This window comes from Hirundo rustica, chromosome 2, assembly GCF_015227805.2.
Source record: "Hirundo rustica isolate bHirRus1 chromosome 2, bHirRus1.pri.v3, whole genome shotgun sequence".
NCBI classification, from domain to species: domain Eukaryota; kingdom Metazoa; phylum Chordata; class Aves; order Passeriformes; family Hirundinidae; genus Hirundo; species Hirundo rustica.
In genome coordinates, this window is record NC_053451.1 from 68,117,790 (window position 1) to 68,138,141 (window position 20,352).

At 36.9% G+C, this 20,352-nt stretch overlaps 1 protein-coding gene across 3 annotated transcripts in view; it reads left to right on the forward strand.

Annotated features, from left to right (window-relative positions):
• Positions 1-20,352, forward strand: part of UCHL3 (ubiquitin C-terminal hydrolase L3) — a 41,286-nt gene that overhangs the window by 18,059 nt on the left and 2,875 nt on the right. For all 3 annotated transcript variants that reach the window (XM_040056888.2, XM_058419500.1, XM_058419501.1), the window contains one exon: positions 19,065-19,140. In XM_040056888.2, the coding sequence (XP_039912822.1) occupies positions 19,065-19,140 (76 nt within the window). The remainder of the gene's footprint in view (positions 1-19,064; positions 19,141-20,352) is intronic.

The window sequence follows — 20,352 nt, forward strand, 5'->3', positions numbered from 1 at the left end:
CCACTTGGCAAGATATTACTTGTAGTGGGCTTCTAGATTCCAGATGGTGACTGCTGGAATTTACAGTGATTAATTTGGTTCTGGCATGTATCATTTCTGTGGGATCTATTTGGCTGAATATGAGGATGAATTTCTAAGCAAGTGGGTTGAAGCTGAAAATCATAGTATGTTCTGCCTTGATGGGTGCTTTAACAGTCTTCCCAAGTTTGATAGCTGTGATTAACTTGTTTAATTAAAAAAACAAACTACTTTTCTTAAAAATAAGGGATTTTTTTTTTTCTTTCAAGGAGATTAAACTTTTAAGAACTGTTAAGCAGTTTTCATTTTGATAATTCATTTCAAGTGTGCTAATTAAAAGGGTTGTAAATTTGCGCTTAATCCTTCAGGAGACATTTTGGACCAGGTTCTGTTAATATTTCTGGATTGTGTGGCTCCATGTCTCACTTTATTGCTACAGCAGAGCAAATGAATAGCTAAAGCAGTCTTATGAGTACTTTTTTTGCGGATACTTCTGTGTAAAAAATGTAGGTCTGTTTAAAATTACTTTGGTAGCAAGCAGTAAGATCTGGGAATGGCTCCCCAAAAGAAGTGTTTTGTTGGCTTCAAGGGTAGTTTGATTCTGGTCACATGTTCAAGTACCATAATGAGGGCAATTAATGTTAGATTCCTGTAACAGTATTTCTGCTGAAGTTTATGGTAATGAAGCTTACACCTTCTCAAATGAGAGGTATTTCATATCCAAAGCTGCCAAAAAATAAAGGATCTAAGTCTTTACTTTAAAGCTTCATAGATCCAGTGTACTCTTTCCTGTGTGGCAGCGCCTGAACTCCAGATATTGTTGAGGGTAGAATTGGTGCCAGATACTCAAGATCCTCTTTATTCTTCCATGAGTCTTCTGCTGAGCATATACTTCTATTTATAATATCTAGGATGTCTTAAAATGTGGAAAATAGAACCTGTCTCTTTGCAGAACTGTGCGTGCTTTTAATCTGATCCTTACTTTATTGCTTTGTGCTGAGCTGCCTTTGAGTTTTCTCTTTTGTTTTGTATTTGGGTTTTTTCCCCTTGTTCTTCTGATGCCTCCTTGAGCATTTCATAGGCTTTGAAACCCTGTACTGCCACACACCTTAACATTTCCAATACCCTCTTACAAGAAACCAAAAACACCCTCTCCCTTTGAAAAACCACAGCCTTTCAAAAATATTAAAATGGCAGTTTGTGGATCTGCATTAGCTGTCTAATCAAGAGTGATCAATAATAACTAAGTTATGGCTATATTTGAGAGAGGAAAAGTACCAATTTATAGCAGTGATCAGGATGAGGTTCATATCTAACTTTTTTTTTGTATTGCTATCTTGTATTCCTTACTTTCAAAACAATTGCAACTGTTTGCAAGTAACAGATCAGAAAATCTGAGGGGAACATTTTTTGAAAACAGGAAAACATGTTATTAAATGAGAGAGACTTCCATTCTAGAATCTTTTGCACAGTAAATAAATTTTGGAATTGGAGTTGGGGAGGAAACTTACTTTGTATCCTACCCCGTCATTTGTGTTCGTAATATAAAGTTACTATATAGTTTCCTGGGAGAATAGGAGAGGAGGAAAATGCAAAGGCACACTTTGTATAGAAATAAGCCAGTAGAAATTTTTTAGCTCAATTAAACAATTTCATGCTTCAGGGAAATTATTCCAGATATAAAATATTATCTGTACTGATTCTTGAAGCAAATTACCTTTTTAATATGTGAATATAATAATGCGAGTAGAAGATACTTTTGTTCTGCCATCATATTCCTGGCATCTATACGCAGTACTTTTGCAACTGTGCTTCATTACAGTTCAATTCTACAGTAAGGAAAATGGTAAGCTATGCCACAGAAATCTTTTTAAAAGATTAATTTGCCTTTGGCAAGGAATTAGATCTGGAGAATAATTCGTATTCAATTTCTACATTTCTCAAGACTTTGACATGCTTAACTCCTGAAGTGCTATATTGGTAATAATATCTGAATTTTTAGCTAGCTGTGTATCTGTGGCTGTTAAAATCATTCTGGATTGGCAGGTTTCCTACAGCATCTTCATGGGCTTCCCAAACAGCTGATCCTGTAGCCTTGTAGGAGCTAATGCCGGCACAGAGGGGTTACAGGCACACTCCTGGGGAGAGAGCAGAAAGTTTAACAGACTAGACTTAGAATCAGCTTTTGTGAACAGCAAATACTCTAATAATTGTGCTGCTAGGTGATTGGCAGGCTGTTTGTGCACATCGAGGTATCACTAACTCCTGCCGATGGCTTTCCATATCACATTTTGACATTAAGTACAAGTGATAGAGTGAACTTTTTATTATGTTGTGTGGTACTTGTGCCATATGGTGTCACTTTTGTGATGGAGGTAAAAGTTATTTGGACAGGGGAGTTTTAGCAACCTTTATGCATTACTGCTTAGCAGAATGTGATTTGTGGTCTTTGGGAAGTTTACTTCTTTGTGTTGCTACACAACCAGCATGGCTGTAGTTGGTAAAATGTTTCAATCAAGCAAATAAACACAAGTGATGTGGCCACTTGAAACACCTATGATGGATATCGGTTAGAGAGTTGTTAAGACCTGTGTTGGATATTGGCTAGAGAGTAATAAGAGCTTTTGATTTTGTTCATGACCTAAATTCTTAGGAGAAAATGAAGAGCTCTTGAATTCATGTATTTTCTTTCCTCTTCCTTAGAGGCTGGTGAGAATGTCCATCTAAACAAAGTTTAACCTACAGTTTTTAAGAGTTAAGAAGAGGAAGATAGGAGAAAACAGAGCTGCAGAATAAAGTATATCAAATATTAAGGGAGGGCACAGAAGACACTGCCTTTGTTCTGCAATCTCTTCTGTTTGAGTTATTTTAGTACACTTTGTACATCTATTTCCCAACTGACAGCTTTGACTACTGGTACTCTATGTTGAGTACCAGTTGAGTATGAAATGAGGCTCAGAATTGAATGGACTGAGGTGCAGCATCTGAGCTGCTGCTTCAAGTGGGAACAACGTTCTTGCACCTCATTAGACCTTTACAAAAAATATTGATAAAAAAATCAGCCTTTGAAGAAATCAGATCTGGTGTTTATATTGAGAGAGTCAAAAATCACAAATAAGAGCATGTCTCAGATGTTCACAAAAAGCTGAGATACTGGCACACATCAGTATGTTTACTTAGATATACTTTTGTTCACGGGTATGATCAGGAATATTTTTAACATGGATTGAAGTTGGCAGCCTCTAAAAACACTACCACAGCTTGATTTCTTCTTTAACTCAAAACATAACGGCAAACTGTATCCTGTAAACTTGTTTCATGTGCCTGGAGAACTATAATCTTGCTTGGAATGCACAAAGTTAGACTTTGATCACAGTAACAGTCGTTAACATTGGCAAGAGCTAAGTAGAATCAATGCACTGTGTTCCCAACTGCTATAAAACTTGAACTTTCAAAGATCTCTGGTTCCCTGGGGCATTACAATTTATTGTTAGAGAAGAAACATAAAGAGCTTCCCTTTTGTGCCTGCCAAGAGCATATGGTGGGATTTTTTTCTTAAATCACCCATATTCCTTGATGTTTCTTCTGAACAATCCATAGTCTTCTAAAGAAACATTTGCATCTTGAGAGAATATAAAATCAATTATGTAACTGTTTCATATATGATTTTTAACTTAGCATTAGAGAACAAGCATAAAATCTCTCCTGTAAAGGTGGTGAAGTTGCCTAAAATTTTAGTTATGGCTTTTTTTCTTTTACAGTCTACAAAATAAAAGTGTAAAGAGCTTACTAGAATCTTGTGAAATGTTTTGGAAATTGTGCTTGGTTAGTCTGTGATTCATTGCATTGCCATGTTACCTAATGTGTTAGTGTTTGAGACATGCATTAATCTGATTTCTATACTGAGCAAATCGCTAATAAGATATTAATACAGCAGAATTGTTATTCTGGATCTTTTGCTTAACCATAAAATCTGCATGAAGGAATTCTGATTCCTAGGATGAAACATAACTATAGAGGATATTCGCACCCATAAAGCCACCCATGGATTTAAATAACAAGTTTATAAGAAATAAATAACACAAGTGAAAAACTGTTTCTACAGTTATGCACCCAACATCTCTACCAATCAACTGCCATAAGTTTGTTTGGTTTTCTTTTTTTTGTTGTTTGTCTTTTTGCATCTCTCCAATCCATAATGCTTCCTATGCTGTTCTTGCACTATCTGTAAGAGACAGCAAGCAGCAGGGTATGCATGTGTGAAGGGTGATGGCTGAGTCCACAGTCAGCCTCTTGCCCTTAGGCAGAAGAGAAAATGATTTGGCTCTTTTTTCTTTTTTTTTTTTTTTTTTTCTTTATCAAACCACTAATTTAGAAGGAGGAAATTAAAAGAATTTACAATTCTTAAGACTTGCAACATTATACCGATATGGCTGAAGCTAGACAGTGGGCTAAAACTACACAGAGAACTGATGTTGCATCAGCTGACTTTGCTCAAAGAGGCACTCCAAAAATACAGTGTTTAGTGTGAAGCAATGCTGTTCAATTTACTTCAGGAAAAAAAAAAAAATCTTGTGAAGGAAAATCTATTTGATAAAAAAATCTAGTTAATTTAGCTTTTGCGGAGCTCCCTAACCTATAAATTTTCTCTTTTTTTGTGATTCCACTTTTTTTTGATCACAGAAGTCACCATTGTGATAATCTAGCTTGACTTTTGCCTAACATAGACCATAGAACTTAATTTCAAATCTTCAGGGAGAGATAAATTACCACTAATTTTGGAAAGATTTTTTTGGGGGTGCTCTGATCTCACCATTTTTCTTGTCTTTACCCGTATGTCCAGCAGAGTAATACTCTTGGGATATTGTCCGTTCTTAATCATGGGTTAAACTTACATGGCAAATACTGTAAATATTTTTTTACCAGCTGCAGAAGGACTAACTAAACTGACTGGTGCAGATGTTGATCTGCTAACAGATGTAGCCCAGTTTGGTCTGTAATCTCACTCTCAATATATATTGATGTTGATAATTGTATTATTGGCAAAGCAAGTAGGTTTGTGAGGACTGGAGTTTATGAATCCTAACTTCCTAAGAATTTGCATGTTGTTCAGGCTTTTGTTGCATGTAAAGAATATCTACAACAAACTTTTCTTGCAGTCAAAATACACACAATGTCTGTAGTTCATGTGAATTCTGTGGTGTATTGGAGATGAGCTCATGAAGCAATCTTCTGCCTCTGTGGAATTCTTCCTTTGTCAGACTCCTCTTCTGTCTGGCTGCTTATCTTTTTATAAAAACTTGAAGGAACCTAAAGTCTCTCAAGATTTCACCCCCACCAACATAGGCTTGAAATGCTATTGAGAAATGTAAAACCTTTGTGAAGGAAAGAGGAGGAAAAGGATTTTTCAGACAGTGTGATACATAGATTTAATTTGCATGTAAAAACCCCAGTAATGGCAAAGACTAAGGAAGAAGAACACTCAATTTTCACTGCAATACAGACCCTTTAAAATACTGTGTTTAATTCAATAATGAACAAAGCTTCAAAAGGTGGTGGGGAAAAGTGATTGATAGATGCTAAGTGCACCCTCTCTGGGAATAATCTTAAAGCTGTAATAACCCTTATATTGCCCACTTGGCTGGAAAAGTTGTACATTTTCTTGTTGCTTCAGCCTTCTCCCATCTCTGCTCCAGGGATTGCTGTATGGGAACTACATAATGAACAGCATGTGGGGAGGAGTCCTTGCACACTTATGGAACAATGCAACAGAGCAGATGCAGAATGCGTGCCAGGGCCTCTGATCCCAGGCTTGTGCCTATGAAACAATGAACAGGACTGAAAATATGCTATCTCCTTCTGTTTCCCAAGTTTCCAGACATGTTGTTACGCAGTTAAAGCTCATTTTATCTCTGTCCCAGTGCAGCTGGCATTTCTTTCTACACAGTGACACAACCTGAAAATGGAGGAAAGAAGAAAAGTCCCTCTCCCAGCACAGGTTGTGAACTGATTGGCAGGGAAGCATCCAAAGAGAAAGGTAGCATGGGCTTGAACTTTTCACTGCAAGGATGCTCTGAACTTGAATTTCCAGATAGATGAATTTTTGTAGCCAATAGCAAGTTAATCAATAATATGTACCTTTTTTTTTCAGAAATGGTCATGCAATACCAGATGCTGCTTTGTCCCATTAGGTCTTCAGTGCATTACACGTGGACTGAAATAATTTCCTGGATTGGGTTCCACAAATATCCCTGTTTCTAGAACCTGACAGGTTTGGGTGTGAACCAAGCCATGAGCTCCTCAGCACTATCAAACTTAGGCACTTTTAGGTATATGCAAAAGCACAGCTCTTGGTGCCTGACAAACTTTGCACGTGATTCCTTTTAGATCTTAGATTTCAGTAACAGCTGTATATAGGAGTGAGTTTTGGATTGGGGCAGATGGTAGTTGCCTGAATATTTTCTGGACCTACTCCATGAAGCTTTTAACTTCTTTATAATGTATTTTTTTGCATTTCAGACAATAAACTTGATGTGCATACTGGTTTAAATGACAATAACTTTCAATTCTATTTCAGGGCTTTTGTTTTACCACTTCAGATATTTGACCTGTTACAATTTTCAGCACAGGAATATGCTCCTGTGATCTTTTCTTCTTGTGAAGTTAGACTAATTCTCCCTTTTCTGCAGTTTCTAGCTGTTAATAAATTTTGTTTGAATAGAGTGTCTCAAGCTAGGATTTGTCTTCCATATTTTAAATTAAATGTGAAATATATGACTCTTTTCTTTATTTGGAGATGTATATTTAACATTAATTTCATAGTAATATTGACATGTAATTCTAATTTAATATTTTTTAAATATTAATTTGAAAACAACTTCAGTTCACATACCTTAATTTGTGCTTATTATTAAAACAAGGCATAGAATTTTCTGGTTATTACAGCCTTGTTAATTACCCATAATCCAGTATTAAGTTTGCTTTTCCAGAATTCCTATATACTGTCTGCTGAAATTTCACTCTTAGCGATGCAAAAAGTATATTTTCAATGGAGAGGAAGTATCACGTTCTCTTAGTTGATCTCACTAGAGGATCCACTAGTACAAGAAATAAGGGATAAAAAGATTCAAGAAATGGAAGTAAAAATCAGGACAAATACTAACTAGAAATACTAAAATATTAGTTGCCCTAAATGGCATTCCATGGTATAAAATCAGTTTTGAAAAATCTAAAGTATTTCTTTGTCTCGTTACATTCAGGCAAGGGCTTATTTTTAATATTTTCTCATTATTTTAGCAATATTGGCCAGGAGACAAATAAGTGTAATAAAGAAGAATGGTAGAAGTATAGATTTGTGGTAAAAATGATAACAAAATTTTAAAAAGGCTCTCTAAAAAAAAAAACTTTCAATAAGCGGTCATTCCTGTACTGTTAAACAATTCTTAAATTTGGTATTGTTCAAAATGTTATGAACAGTTTCACAGTAATTATACAGGAGTCCTAAAAAATAGGATTTTTTTTCAGAGAAAAAGTATATAGTTTAACAGCTTCCAGTCAATGGAATGCGTCAGAATATCATACTCTCAGCAAAGTTTTTGGTTTCATTTTTTTTTTAGCTGTTTCTCACTAAAAAGATACTCTAGTTCAGGTTCTTGGAAGACTTATCAATCCTATCTGTTATGATGGCAGCAGCTTACAAAATTGTAAAACATACAAGTGTCTCTTGCCTTTTATTATGAACTGTCTAGTCACCAAAGCTCTTAAATTTCTGCCTGACAGTAGGTTCTAATTTTATATGTTCCTCCCTCCATTGGGAGGTCTGTGGACTATGAGGAATTCTAGAAGCAGTATTTTATCAGTCATCTTTTGAAATTTTCTTAAGTAAGCTGAGAACGAATAGTTTTTAAAGCTATCTGATACGTTATCTAAAATGTAAACCACCTCATTTTAGATCAGTTCTTCAAGTGGAGAATATGAAGAACCCCAGTCAGTAGTACAGATAGACTGTAATAGCCATTAAGCTCTTGTATGCCTTTCTTTCTTGTAGAAGTATTATAATTGCTTAATTCCTTTTTATTAATGTAGTTCCATTTTTGGATTGAAGGTTTTCTAGTTTTGTCCTCTTTTATGAGGAGCTGCTGAGATGTCAGGGGTGGATCAGGATGCTTGAAATTAAAGGAAAAAAAAAACTGTGACAAACCTGCGGAAAACTGTGTTCTCTGGACAGGTTATGAGACTTGGTAACATTCGTTATTGTCTTTGAGCTCTACAGTTTCTTCTGTACTTGATGCTTGCTCTTCATGAAGAATTCCTAACCCTATCTTCCTTCTTTAACATCCGCAGTATGGGAGAAGAAAGAATCAATTCATTGTCCCACGCTTGATATGAAAAAGAAAAAAAAAAAAAAGAGAACTAAGATTAGTTGCTTCAAAAATAATAAATAATACAAAGAAACTAAGTAGTTTTGACTGGCATTACAGGGCTAATAAGAGTGAAAATGATTATTTTTCAGAGAGGCTATCTAATGCTTGGTTTTCACAGCCCCTGCTGGAGTCATTCCATTAAATGCATAATTTGGGACATACCTTAAGGAACTGCAGTTTCTTTTCTGCCTGCCCTAACCTGGCAGGTCTCAGGGCAGATAAGTGGGCTGTCAGTGATGAGTTACTGTGTTAGCTGGTGGGTCTCTGCAGGGATTGGTTCTAAGACCTGTACTATTAAACAGCCTGTCAGTGACATGGAACCCAATAGCATGGAAGACAATAGACTGGATTGCAACCTTCCAGGTACCTGAAGGGAGCCTGGAAGAGAGCTGGAGGGAGACTATGCAAGGGCATGTAGTGAGATGACAACGGGGAGTGGCTTCAAACTGAAAGACAGTGTGCTTAGATTAGATACTAGGAAGAAATTCCTTACTGTGAGGGTGGTGAGGCAATGGAAGAGGCTGCCCAGAGAAGTTGTGGATGACTCATGCGTGGAAGTGTTCAAGGCAAATTTGGATGGGACTCTGAGCAACCTGGTGTAATGGAAGGTGTCCCTGACCATGGTGGGAATTTTAACTAGATGATCTCTAAGGTGGGCCCTTCCAATCCAAACCATTCCAGGATTCTGTGATTAAAATACACCCCAAAACCTATAGGTGGTGGAAAAAGATCAAGAGATAGTAAAGCACAAGACATCAACACAGGACAATCTGGATCGCCCTTTAGATTAGCTTCAAACAAAGGAGTGTTTTTCTGAGGCTGTAATTAGCGCAAAAGATTAACTTCATTTCTTGACAAAAGGTAAAGGGTTCTCTGAAATGCTCTAGATAACACTGGGAATTTTTATATATTCCAAGATAATAGTGGATGAAACGCTGAAGATAGGCTCCCAGTTTGGCATCGTGGCCAGATGAATAATGTAATTGATTGTTCATGTTATGTCATCGTTGAATAGGACTAAAAAGTTGTATTTTCATTTATTATGAATTTTAGTAAACTGTATGAATATGCTACTTATTGTCTCTGTAGCTATAGACAAGATTGATTGAATTTTTTATTTGTTCTGATTTTTTTCAGAACTAAAAAAATCGTTAAGCTTGAATGTTTGTTTTTGTTTTATGAGTCTGCTCTGATCCAAGCAAAACTTAAACTTGTTTGGTCCTGTGGCCTGTGTGGGACAGAAGATCAAAACTAAATCATCACAATGGTCCTTTTGTCTTAATATATTTACTATAACTGTCAGTTGGAGCTGAGAGTCATTTTTAATACTTCTGTGGTCTTTCTTCTAATAGTAACAATTTGAATGGTTTAACATAGTCCTACTGCTTCCACGGATACTAAAGGGATCCTGAGTGTTAATGGCAGTACTGCCACTGGCCTGCTATTTTAGAAGAATAGGTGAAAAACTTAGGAAGTTGCATACCTCACCACGGTAAGCTTCCCTTTTTCCTTTGCTTTCCTTTTATGTTAGACATGGAACAGTAAAGAAACTCTGGGTTCTGTTACCATAGTTACTTGATTCATCTTAAATCCCAGAGTAGCACAATCTAGCTTTCCCAAATTGCCAAGGAACTGTTGCTCACAGCTTTTCTAGCTGTAGACAAAACTGACTCTCTCTCTGTTCTTACCAGTTTCTTCCATTAAATGATGCTTAAATCCCCTCCCTCCTCACTTTCCAACACTGTCTCTTGAATGAGTCAGTTAATTGGTGTTCATATTGTGAAGTTCCCTGGGTGTGAATAACCTCTAGCTTATCTGACTATAAACCTCGGATTTGAACGTCTTTTCTCACTTGCAGTGTTCTTCTGTCTTCTTGTACGAATTCAACAGATTTTTGATTATTATCTGCGTGATTTGAGCAGTTTAAGGACAGTATTCTGAACAGTGGACACTTTTGCATTTGCTATTTGCTGCAGTTGCAGGGGTGCTGTTTCAAGTTTAAGTGGGCTAAGTATGTTCTTTTTTAATGTTTATGTAGTCGTCATCGTCCTCGCTGTCTTCACCACCATGCTCATCGCAGCCTCAGGTTAGCCACAGCAGAACGAAGGCCTCACCATTGTGTCACCCTGCATCCCTCTCCTGGGCCAAACGTAATCATGTAGGTCCTGCAAAGGCTCCCAGTCCGTCAGTCCGTCTGCGTCGGTGGCGGCCCTTGATACGCCTTCCTTCTGTCGGGCTTCATTCTGTTGTAAGTGTAGTCCATCTTCAGTCTTTTCTTACTCTGACACCACTGGCCTTCTGCCGTGTAGCTTCAGTCTTCAAGGCATTATCTTTTGTTGGGGTCTTTTCTCAGCCATTCTTAGGATTTCTTTCTTCCTGGTTTATTTTTACCCTTTCCACCATGTCAGACAGCAAAAGTACATCATTCCATGCTTTGCTGTCCAGGTATTTTTGATTCCATACATTTGCCGAATCATTATCAAAGCATAGAAGCTTGCCTTTCATGAACTGGCACTTTTTTTTGCCATAGGCTCTACATCCAGCCTCTTCTTTTCACTCATCTTCATGATCTTTCATTTGGATCTGCTAAACCAAGGGGCTTCTAATTTTTTGCCACGTGGGATTATTTCTTCTGTGTTTGAGACCTAGTTTTAAGTTCTCATATCCTAAACCTAGTCTCCTTTTCTTTCATTAACTCTTGGGTAACGATCCCTGGGTATTTCAGTAATGATAAAGTGTTTCCTTTAATCCCAAGGGTCTGGGTACTTTCTCACTTGGCATCTTGTTTCTTCACCTGATTTATAGGCAAACATTATAGTTGAAAGGGAAGATGTTCCAACAAGAAAAGCTTGTCATCGAATACTTAAACTTTTTTCCTTCTTCACTCACAGACCACAAAGGCATCTTAAAAATCTGGAAAAGAAATTATATGTACAAATTAGCCAATATTCCTAAATGGCCTGATGGCCACCAGCAGAAGCACCGAACTGAAAGAGTCTTTTAGTGCTATTTCATCCTGCTTTTAAGGAGTTATCATACTTCTAGTGCACACATGAATAGAAAAATAAATCTTGGTATGTAGAAGTTAATGGTCTTAAATGCAAAATTGGCATATTGATTTTGTTTTTATAATTCTTTGATACTGATCACATTTCACCTGTGTTCCTGGAAATTCTTCTTTGAGATATGTGGATTTTTACAGAGTTGAAATAACTACTCTGAATGTGGTCCAGATAATTTTCTTTTTCATTCAGATGTCTTTGCACATGTGGAAATCCTTAATGTTTTACTGCTATTAAAAATTAGTGTCAAATGCTTCCACTTCTTTATAGCTTTTGTTTTTTTATCCCGATAAATAGCTCAAGATGAGGCCTTTTCCCAGACTCTTTTCTCTTCAAGTGAATAGTAATTGCTTTTATTAGGTATCTAGCTCCCATGTAATGTTCAGAACTATGGAACATTCTTGAATATGGAGCTAATTAAATATTTTGGGATCTGAGAAGGCATGAAGTTAAACACAACTTAAATTCTTCCCAACTCATGCTTCTTCCCCCTCTTTTGCTTTGCTGACATTGACAAGCATTTTACCTGGGGATTTTATTGTTTAGCAAACCTTGGAAAATTCTATGTCATATTTCTGTAACTTGAAATTGGGATCTTGTTTGAATTTGTCTTATCTATGCTTGTTGTTAAGAAAAGACTTATTTGAGAAGATTTGAGCTTGCGTGTGCCTGCCTAAAACAAAAGCATTAATTGAACATGGGTTTACTTCAGCAGTAAATAAACAATGACTTATCTAAAGGTGGACATTACAGCATAACCTGTTGTCATTATAGCAGAAAACCAAGCTGAGAGTTTTATTAACTTTGGAACAAGTCCTCATCCACTAATAGTGAGCATTTGCTTTAAAAATGTTCAGAAAAATAGTTCAGCTTTCAATACAATTCTGTTTGGCAAAACAGAAGCTTGATGCTAAGAGGTTTTGAAATATTGTACTTTAATTCCCCTGATGTCCTGTCTTCATCCAACAGATTAAAATTGCAAGGCCTATACACAAAGATTTATCAGTGAACACTATATAGTCTGATATGTATTGGTAACTAAATGTTGTTTTCATCTTTACACTTTTGTCTAACATGCCTTACAAGAAAATAAGAACACACAACCTATTTGTAAATTAGTTTAATATGCAAGAAACCAGACAGCTTTTTTGGCATTAAAGCTGTCGCAGTTGGCTTTGTAAAATTTGAATGACAAGGTAGTATTTAATGTCCTGTCAACAAGTAGTATTAGTACAGCTCTGATATTCTGCTAGGTGTACAAAGTGGCTGAACTGCTCAGTGTTGCATGAGGCCAATGTATGAGAAATGTGTGAGCATTTTAGTACTGCTTTTATTAAGAAATCTATGCTCTTGAATTAAGGGGGGCGGGGGGGGGGGGAAAGAAATCCTCTATATTGTGTTTAAAATAGAGTTGAACTTGTAGTTCTGAGTGTATTTCTACTACTAAAACATTGACAGACAGATAAAAGGTTGTTCCAAAATTTAGAGCAAAAGTTTTGATGCTGGGAGACGTTTTCTAGGCTCCTTAAATAAAAGTACTTTTCCTAGTTGAAAACTTTCCTTGACTTCAATGGTGGTTGACCTTGGCTGGACACCAGATGCCCACCAGACTGCTCTTTACTCCCCTCCTTTGCAGGCCAGGCAGGGAGAAAATAGGAGAAAAAAAATCATATGTCAAGATAAAGGCGGTTCAGTAAAGCAAAAGTTTCACATGGAAGCAGGGGAAAACAAAGATTTATTGTGTACTTCCCATCAGCAGGGGATGTCCAGACACTTCTTGGGAAGCCAGTCTTCAGTATGTGTAGTGGTTGGCCAGGAAGACAAATGTTGCAATAACTAACGCCTTCCCCCTTTTCCTCCTCCTTTCTCTTAGCTTTCATTGCCGAGCAGACTTCATAGGGTACAGAATATCCCTTTGGTCCATTTGAGTTGGCTGTCCTGGCTGTGTCTCCTCTCAGGATCTTCCCCACCTCCATCCTGCTGCTGGAGGGGTTGGAGAGAGGGCGCTGATGCAGTGCCAGCGCTGCTCAGCAGTGGCCAAAACACTGGGGTGTTATCAACACCTTTCCAGCTGCCAGTGCAAAGCTCAGCAATGTGAAGGGTGCTCCAGGGAAATGAGCTCCATCTCAGCCAGAACTAATACATCTCTTTAGAGCAGGTCTTCAGATGAGTTAAAAACATATAATAAGAGGGGAGAAAAAAAATGAAAATACTGTCCTGAAACATTCTGTACAAATATGATAAAGTGCAGTACATGTGGCAAATTTTTAAGATAAGCTAACAGCACGCTTGTTTACTAATATTGGGTTTCCCTCAATCCTTGTCATTTTCTCTTCCAGCTCATCTGTTCTTTTAGTGTCTCTGCTTGCCTTAGGTTTTGCTGCCTTTTATGTGTCACACTCACTGCAGTATATTGTGTTTGCATAGATATGTCACTGTTTAGTGAGAAACAGCCGGAAATAGTCTTGCTAAAAACTTCTGACCGTCATTCCAATGGTCTTTGTTTTAGTTTTAGTACTTTAACCGCGACCCAAATGCCTTTCACAGTCCTACACAGTATATTTGCCCAAGCACATCCCATGCTGCAAAACGGAAGTTACAGATGTCTGATCTACTCAACAGCAATTGCATCGCTTTTTCCCTTTTACTTCAGAATTTATTGAATCTAAACCATACCTGTATTCTTCTTTTTTGGATATGTTTTTCTTTGGCTTCTTGTAATTCCTTGTGAGTGAATTTGTATAGATTCACCTCTACATTTTTTTCTTCTCTTAAAATTGTAGCTGCTTTTGTCATGATCTTTCAGTTGAATATATCTGATTTTTTTAAATCCTGAAGGTTCTGAAAAGCTGTCTCTTCCCTATCAGTCTTCAGTACTCTTCCATAACTTGACAGGCTCCTGATGTCAGTTTCTTGACAGCACCAAGTGGTGGTTTTTTTTTCCTTTCTCAGTCACCTGTATTGCAAAGCATTCTACTAAACTGGTTTGTGAGGCTTCTTACTTTGCTTCTTCCTTTCAAAAGCAAGTGTAAGGAAATAATAAAAATACAGGATATAGTTGGAAGAAATTGCCTGAAAACTGTCATCTAACACTAAATCTCCTTTTATAATGTAGTCTTTCATAAATAATTTTTAAGCAGGGTGTGGATCCATGAGAGCAAGACCATTTTTTTTTCCCAGTTGTAAGTTTGTCCCAGAAATGAAGCTTTTGAGAAAAGAAACCAGTCACACATAAATTTGACAAACAGTTTTGTCTTGACTTAGTAACCTTTGAAGATCAAAGGATTTCAAATGCATGAAAATTGAATACCAGCTTTTAGATTGGGATAGTAATCCAAGTGCATTGCAAGTTAAACTGTTCAGGTGATGAAATATACTTTATTTATTAGGTTGATATGATTGGGCAAACAGCGATATGGGGTGTACCATTGAGTTTCTGAAGGTTAGTGCAACAACTAGAAAGACTTTGAAAGAGGTTGAGTTCATGAAGAGAGGGCAGCATGCAGTGGTGAAAGGTAAAGCTAAAGGAATTTCTTAGTACAAGAAGGCATAGAAAGAGTTTTCATTTGTATTGTAAAAACTTTGGGAACTGCCAGTTCAATTACAGAATTGGAATCTGCTAGTGAAGAGAGGAAGAAATATAGAGGTTCTGTTTCAATAGCATGAACTAATGGGTATTGACCTGAGACAAGTCAATTCAAATTGATTTCTCACAAAGGTCAGCTCTTGTTTATTAGTCAATTTGAATGTCCAGGTTAGGAGAGAAGGCAATCAAATCCTCTGAAAAACTGGGACTCTGATATTTAAGTGCTTTTAATGTGGTATCCAGAATTAGAGGGCAGACAACCTTGCCTGTCTCATTTGTGTGTGCGAGTGAGTATTCATGAAAATATTCTGTATTATTATCATTGAATGTTACGTTAGCTCCTAGGGAAAAAGTTACATTTGAGATGATATTCTCAGAACCATCACTTTGAGCACTTCTTGTATTTTTCTTCTTTAAATCAGTTTCGAGTCTTCTGGTTTATATTTTTTAGCATGTTTTTAGTTTAGAGAAATAAATTGGAAAAATTATGTCTACTGACCCAAATTACCAAAACTTACTTCTTATACTATGACTGCAACCATAACATAAGCTTTGTAAGCTACTCAAGATCCTGGTATTCATCCTCTTTCTGTCTTTCCTGGATAGAAGTATAAATTTCCTGCACTCAGCATGACAGCTCTTCAGAAGACTTGAAAAATGAGCCTTGAATCTCATAGGTTAGTTCCAAATCCTGATTAGACAATCACGTTATTTAGGGTCCCGTGTCTTTCTCCTGGTGGTTCATACATACATGTGGTCCTTCAAATGTGCTTTTTCTTCTTGCACACTGATTGGGCTTTTAAGTGAAAAATTCTAGGGGAAAAGTTCATCTCAATACTTGATTGATGTCTCTGTTACTGTGGTCTTTGACAAGAAGAGTAATCAAGAGAAAATCCTCTGTTACTGTTCTAAGCAATGCTACCTCATGAAGATCATGCAGGCAGACTTCTTAAAGCTATGTTCCTTGTTCTTTTAAGCATTGACACAGGCACTTTTGTTAGAAACTTGAAAACTTGGCCAAAGGTGTAGCTTTTCGAGGAGGCCGCAAAAGACATCTCCCTGGAGCTGACACTCCCTCTTTTTTTCATTCCTTTGAAATTTAAAGTCTTCTGGTTCAAGAGTTAGAACTTCTAGGGCTTCCCAGTGAAGTGGAAATTTGCCTTACTCGGCTTTTCATGTGGTGTCTCTGTATGCGTGAGTGTGCTTGCACATATATGGATGTGTTAGGGCTTTTTTCCCTAAGGAGGGAAGGGGTGGAGGGATTTTGAATCAGATTCATCACATTGGGAAAGATTTATCCAGTTACTTGTTTGCTTAAGTTATAAGTAACAGATTTTTATTATCCAAAGTTTTAAGTCATCGTGACTATTCAGACCCTGTTGTTTCTCTGTGCTTATGATTATGCAAATATTTTTCTGTCAAAAATTACTGAAATCCTAGTTTTTTCAAGAAATGTAACAGATCAACTTTAGTGGTATCTAGATTAGATGAAAATAAATCTCAGTGGAAGAAGACTGCCTACATTAGAACATGTAGGAATGTAGACATGCCATTAATAATGGCATGGCACTTTCATTCTCTCTGAGGTTGAGGAATTAAAAATGTAAAAACACAGCATTTCTCACAGTTTATGGCAATAGGACAATGAAAGCATGTTATTTAGATTAGTCATATACAAAAACTCAGCAGGATTCTATAGGAGTCTGTCTCTAAGCAAACTTTATGAAAAGTCAATCATGCTTTTTTTGATGGCTTCTGTATTTATCCTCTTTCTATATATAGACTCAGCATTCCAAGCATGCCAGTGGTGTCTCTCTAGAGAAAGGGTGTTTATTAGAGTTTGACAAAGAACATAACACCCAAAATGGTCAAAAGGGCACTATACCTTCTTTCTAAATGTAGTCAAAATCAACTGTTGAGCATCTCAAAGTCCTCTGAAATAGTGATGTACTCTCCTACTTCATTTCGCCTTGAGCCCAGGTAGGGTATGTTCAGATGTAGGCTTTAAATTAAGCCACTTCCTTCCTAATGTGACACTAACTAGCAGTGATCTTTCCCCTAACCCTGAAATTTCTTAAACACAGATTTCTGAGTTGATAAGTTCATTGATAAGTGAACAGCTGTGAAGTGATATGTCTGTGAAGGGAATTAGGTGACAATGTGAGATTTGACAAGCATGCTCAGCCTTGCCTACCTGCACACTTTTGTAGCACTATAGTTTAGATGTCGGTAAAAAAATGGGTGATCAATAGCAATAACAACAAGGTGCCATTGGATATTACCTACTGTCTTGTGTGGTTTTATGGAAACCTGTGGTCCTTTGAAGTGGACAACTGGGGTAGTCAAGTTTATGGGGCTATTTGGTTTTGCTGAGTCCCGGCTCTGTTTGACCTTCTGTGAAACAAAATTATCAAAGGCCATTTCACTTAGACTGCTTGAATTTCTGGTGGAGAGGTCCTCTTGCCCCTTTGATAGATGCCTCATCTACAGAGGCCACAATGCCTTTTCTCCATTCTAGGCTCTCTGAAACAGCAATGAAACAGGATATTTGTGCCTTTCACAGTTTTAACTGGTCATGGAAATAAATCTTAAATGAGAGTGAGGGAAAGTTGTGTGGTTTTTTGTTGGTTTTTTTTTTCTAATTTTTGAACTTGCTGCACAGAATTTCTGTAAGCTGTTGGCAGTTCCTCCACAGTGCTGCATTCTTTGGCCTTCCTGATGTATCTGAAGGACTTACGGTGGCTTCTTGTCCTTCACTCTGCTATTCTGGTTGTTTGCCAAATTTCTTCAATTTGTATCATCTTTTAAAGTCTTTTCTCATGGCCATCATTAAAAAGGAAATTTTGAACCCATTCTTTAAAAGATGAGGTTCTACAACTTATTTTACACTCTAATCTGTTTCTAGCAAGTTTTTACACTTTTGGAAACTTTTAGAAAATTCATGTAAGCCTAGCAGTAATTAGAAAATGAAAGAAAATTACACAAAATACATTTTCTCACAAGTCAGATTCTTGATAGTGAAGAAAACCTGAAATCCTTTTTCCCATTTGCTCAAAACAGTATGATCTTAAGTTGTTCATCAAAGTTCAGATGCAGACTGGACAGACTGATAAGGAATTAATGCCATCAATTGCTATTGAACACAACAGTGGCGATCGAGCTTTAGGCTCAGAAGTGATGATAGATCTTCTGGCTCACAGGTTCAAACACCACTGCTTAGCAGGTGCTGGGAACGTGTGTTGGTGAAGCACCATGCCATGCATGCCCACGAACTTCTGCAAAAGCTTTTGCTGCTTTATGCAGTTGCCAGACAGTACTGGGCTAGGTATATCTTTACTAACTGACATTTTGTATGTCATATCACTTGGTCCTGTCACTGTACTTCAGTCCTTACTGGGTATGATGAGTATGATGCCACTTTGAAAATTCAGTCTGGGCATCTCTGGTTATTATCTTTCCTCCCCAAAGGTGTGCTTGTTTTGACTGCCTGACAAGAGGAAACTGATTAACTGGGGTGGGCTTATGAGGAAAAAAAATAGTGTGACCAAGCAAATATTTTCAGTTCTAAAATATTACAGGTTCAGAGTTGAGTCCTGCATCACTTTGTTATGGGAGATAGGTTAGTGAAGGATTGTTTATATGAAAGTCTGTTTTTGATATTTATGTATTTGAGCTGATTTTAATTCTAATTCAGTAATGAAAAATAGAGCTTTTATGTAGAGCTATAATCAGAAATTCTTCCAGATACTTTTCTGCATGGACTCCTACTGATATATGTATTGCAGACAGTCTCTTTGTATTGCAAAATGTTCCTCACTTGACTTCTGCCATTCTGTATAGATCCAGAATGTGCTTTCCAATTGTGATTTCTTTTGTCCAGGTGTTTTGCATATTATGATGATACATGCTCATTAATCACATAACAATAAGAGTTTTAGTAAACAAAATTTCTTTCTGTCTGGTTTTGTCTTGCAGGCACCAAGTATAGATGAAAAAGTAGATCTTCACTTTATTGCATTAGTTAATGTAGGTGGTCATCTCTATGAATTGGGTAAGAACACTTTTTATCCACTCTCTTCATTTGTTAGAAACAGATGCGAGTAGTGATGCCGTTAACTGTCAGAGTTTCAGAGAGATTTCTTGATGTTATATAGGGCTTAGGTTCTTTCCAGCTGAATCTTAGGGGTCTGGGGATTTCTTTCAAACATCCACAGCCTTCTTCCCATTGGTGTTTTATTTTTTTGTGGAGTTTTTGGTTGGTTGGTTGGTTGGTGTTCATTTGTTTGTTTGGGATTTTTGTTGGGGTTTTTTTCTTTGTTTGTTTGGTTTTTGTTTCTCCTTCCCTCAACTCCATCCTATTAAGATAAAATGGTACAGAATACTAGACTGCTTCCAAACTTCTATGGGTATTTCTGAGGACAAGAAGCAAGAAAAATGAATAAACACTCAAAATTTCACAGGACATTTGTTATATTTATGTTCCCGAACTACTGGTGGAAGTATTAAATTAACTGTGTGCCACTTCAGAAATGTTAGCCATATTATGAAGTAGCACGATACTGTTTAAACTCAAAGTATGTAACCAGGGTACTAAGAGATATTAATATTCTGCAACTTGTTTGTAATAGTCTGGTCATTTTTTCCTCAACTTTTTGGGGTCAATGGACTGTGCCACAGTAGTCCTTATTTTTTGAAATACAGCTGTTTTTTCCCTCTTCAGATTGTGTAGCACTTAGTTTTGCTCAGATGTTCTCTAATGACTCCAATCTTAAATATGTTGCTGGGCAACTAGGTTTCCAGCAGGCTCTTCAGAAAACCAGCAAGCAGATCAGCATTTAAAACCTGCAAATCACCTGCAATTCCTAACATATTTTTTGCAGTATTTTGTGGTGGTAAGATTTTTCATATTTTGAAAATCAGCATGTAATTAAGCAATGCCCTTTACAGGTGATAAGTAGTCACAACATGGGGCATAAGCAATATATAAGAAGTGCTTATGGTAATATTAAGTTGATCTAAGGGATATTACCAGGGATAAGTCATAACCAATAGGCATACATTTTTGTGTTTTATGATGCTGTATATCTGTCAGTGGACTAGATCAAAAAGATAAGTTCTGTAGGGTGCAATAAATATTTCAAAGCATAAGGGAGGATTTGCACTTTTTTTGGTTGTGTGCTACTATTTCTGTGATATATTTTCATTGTCCATTAATTTATGCTGCTTAGAAAGCAGCATAAATACTATGATGAGCACGTTTACC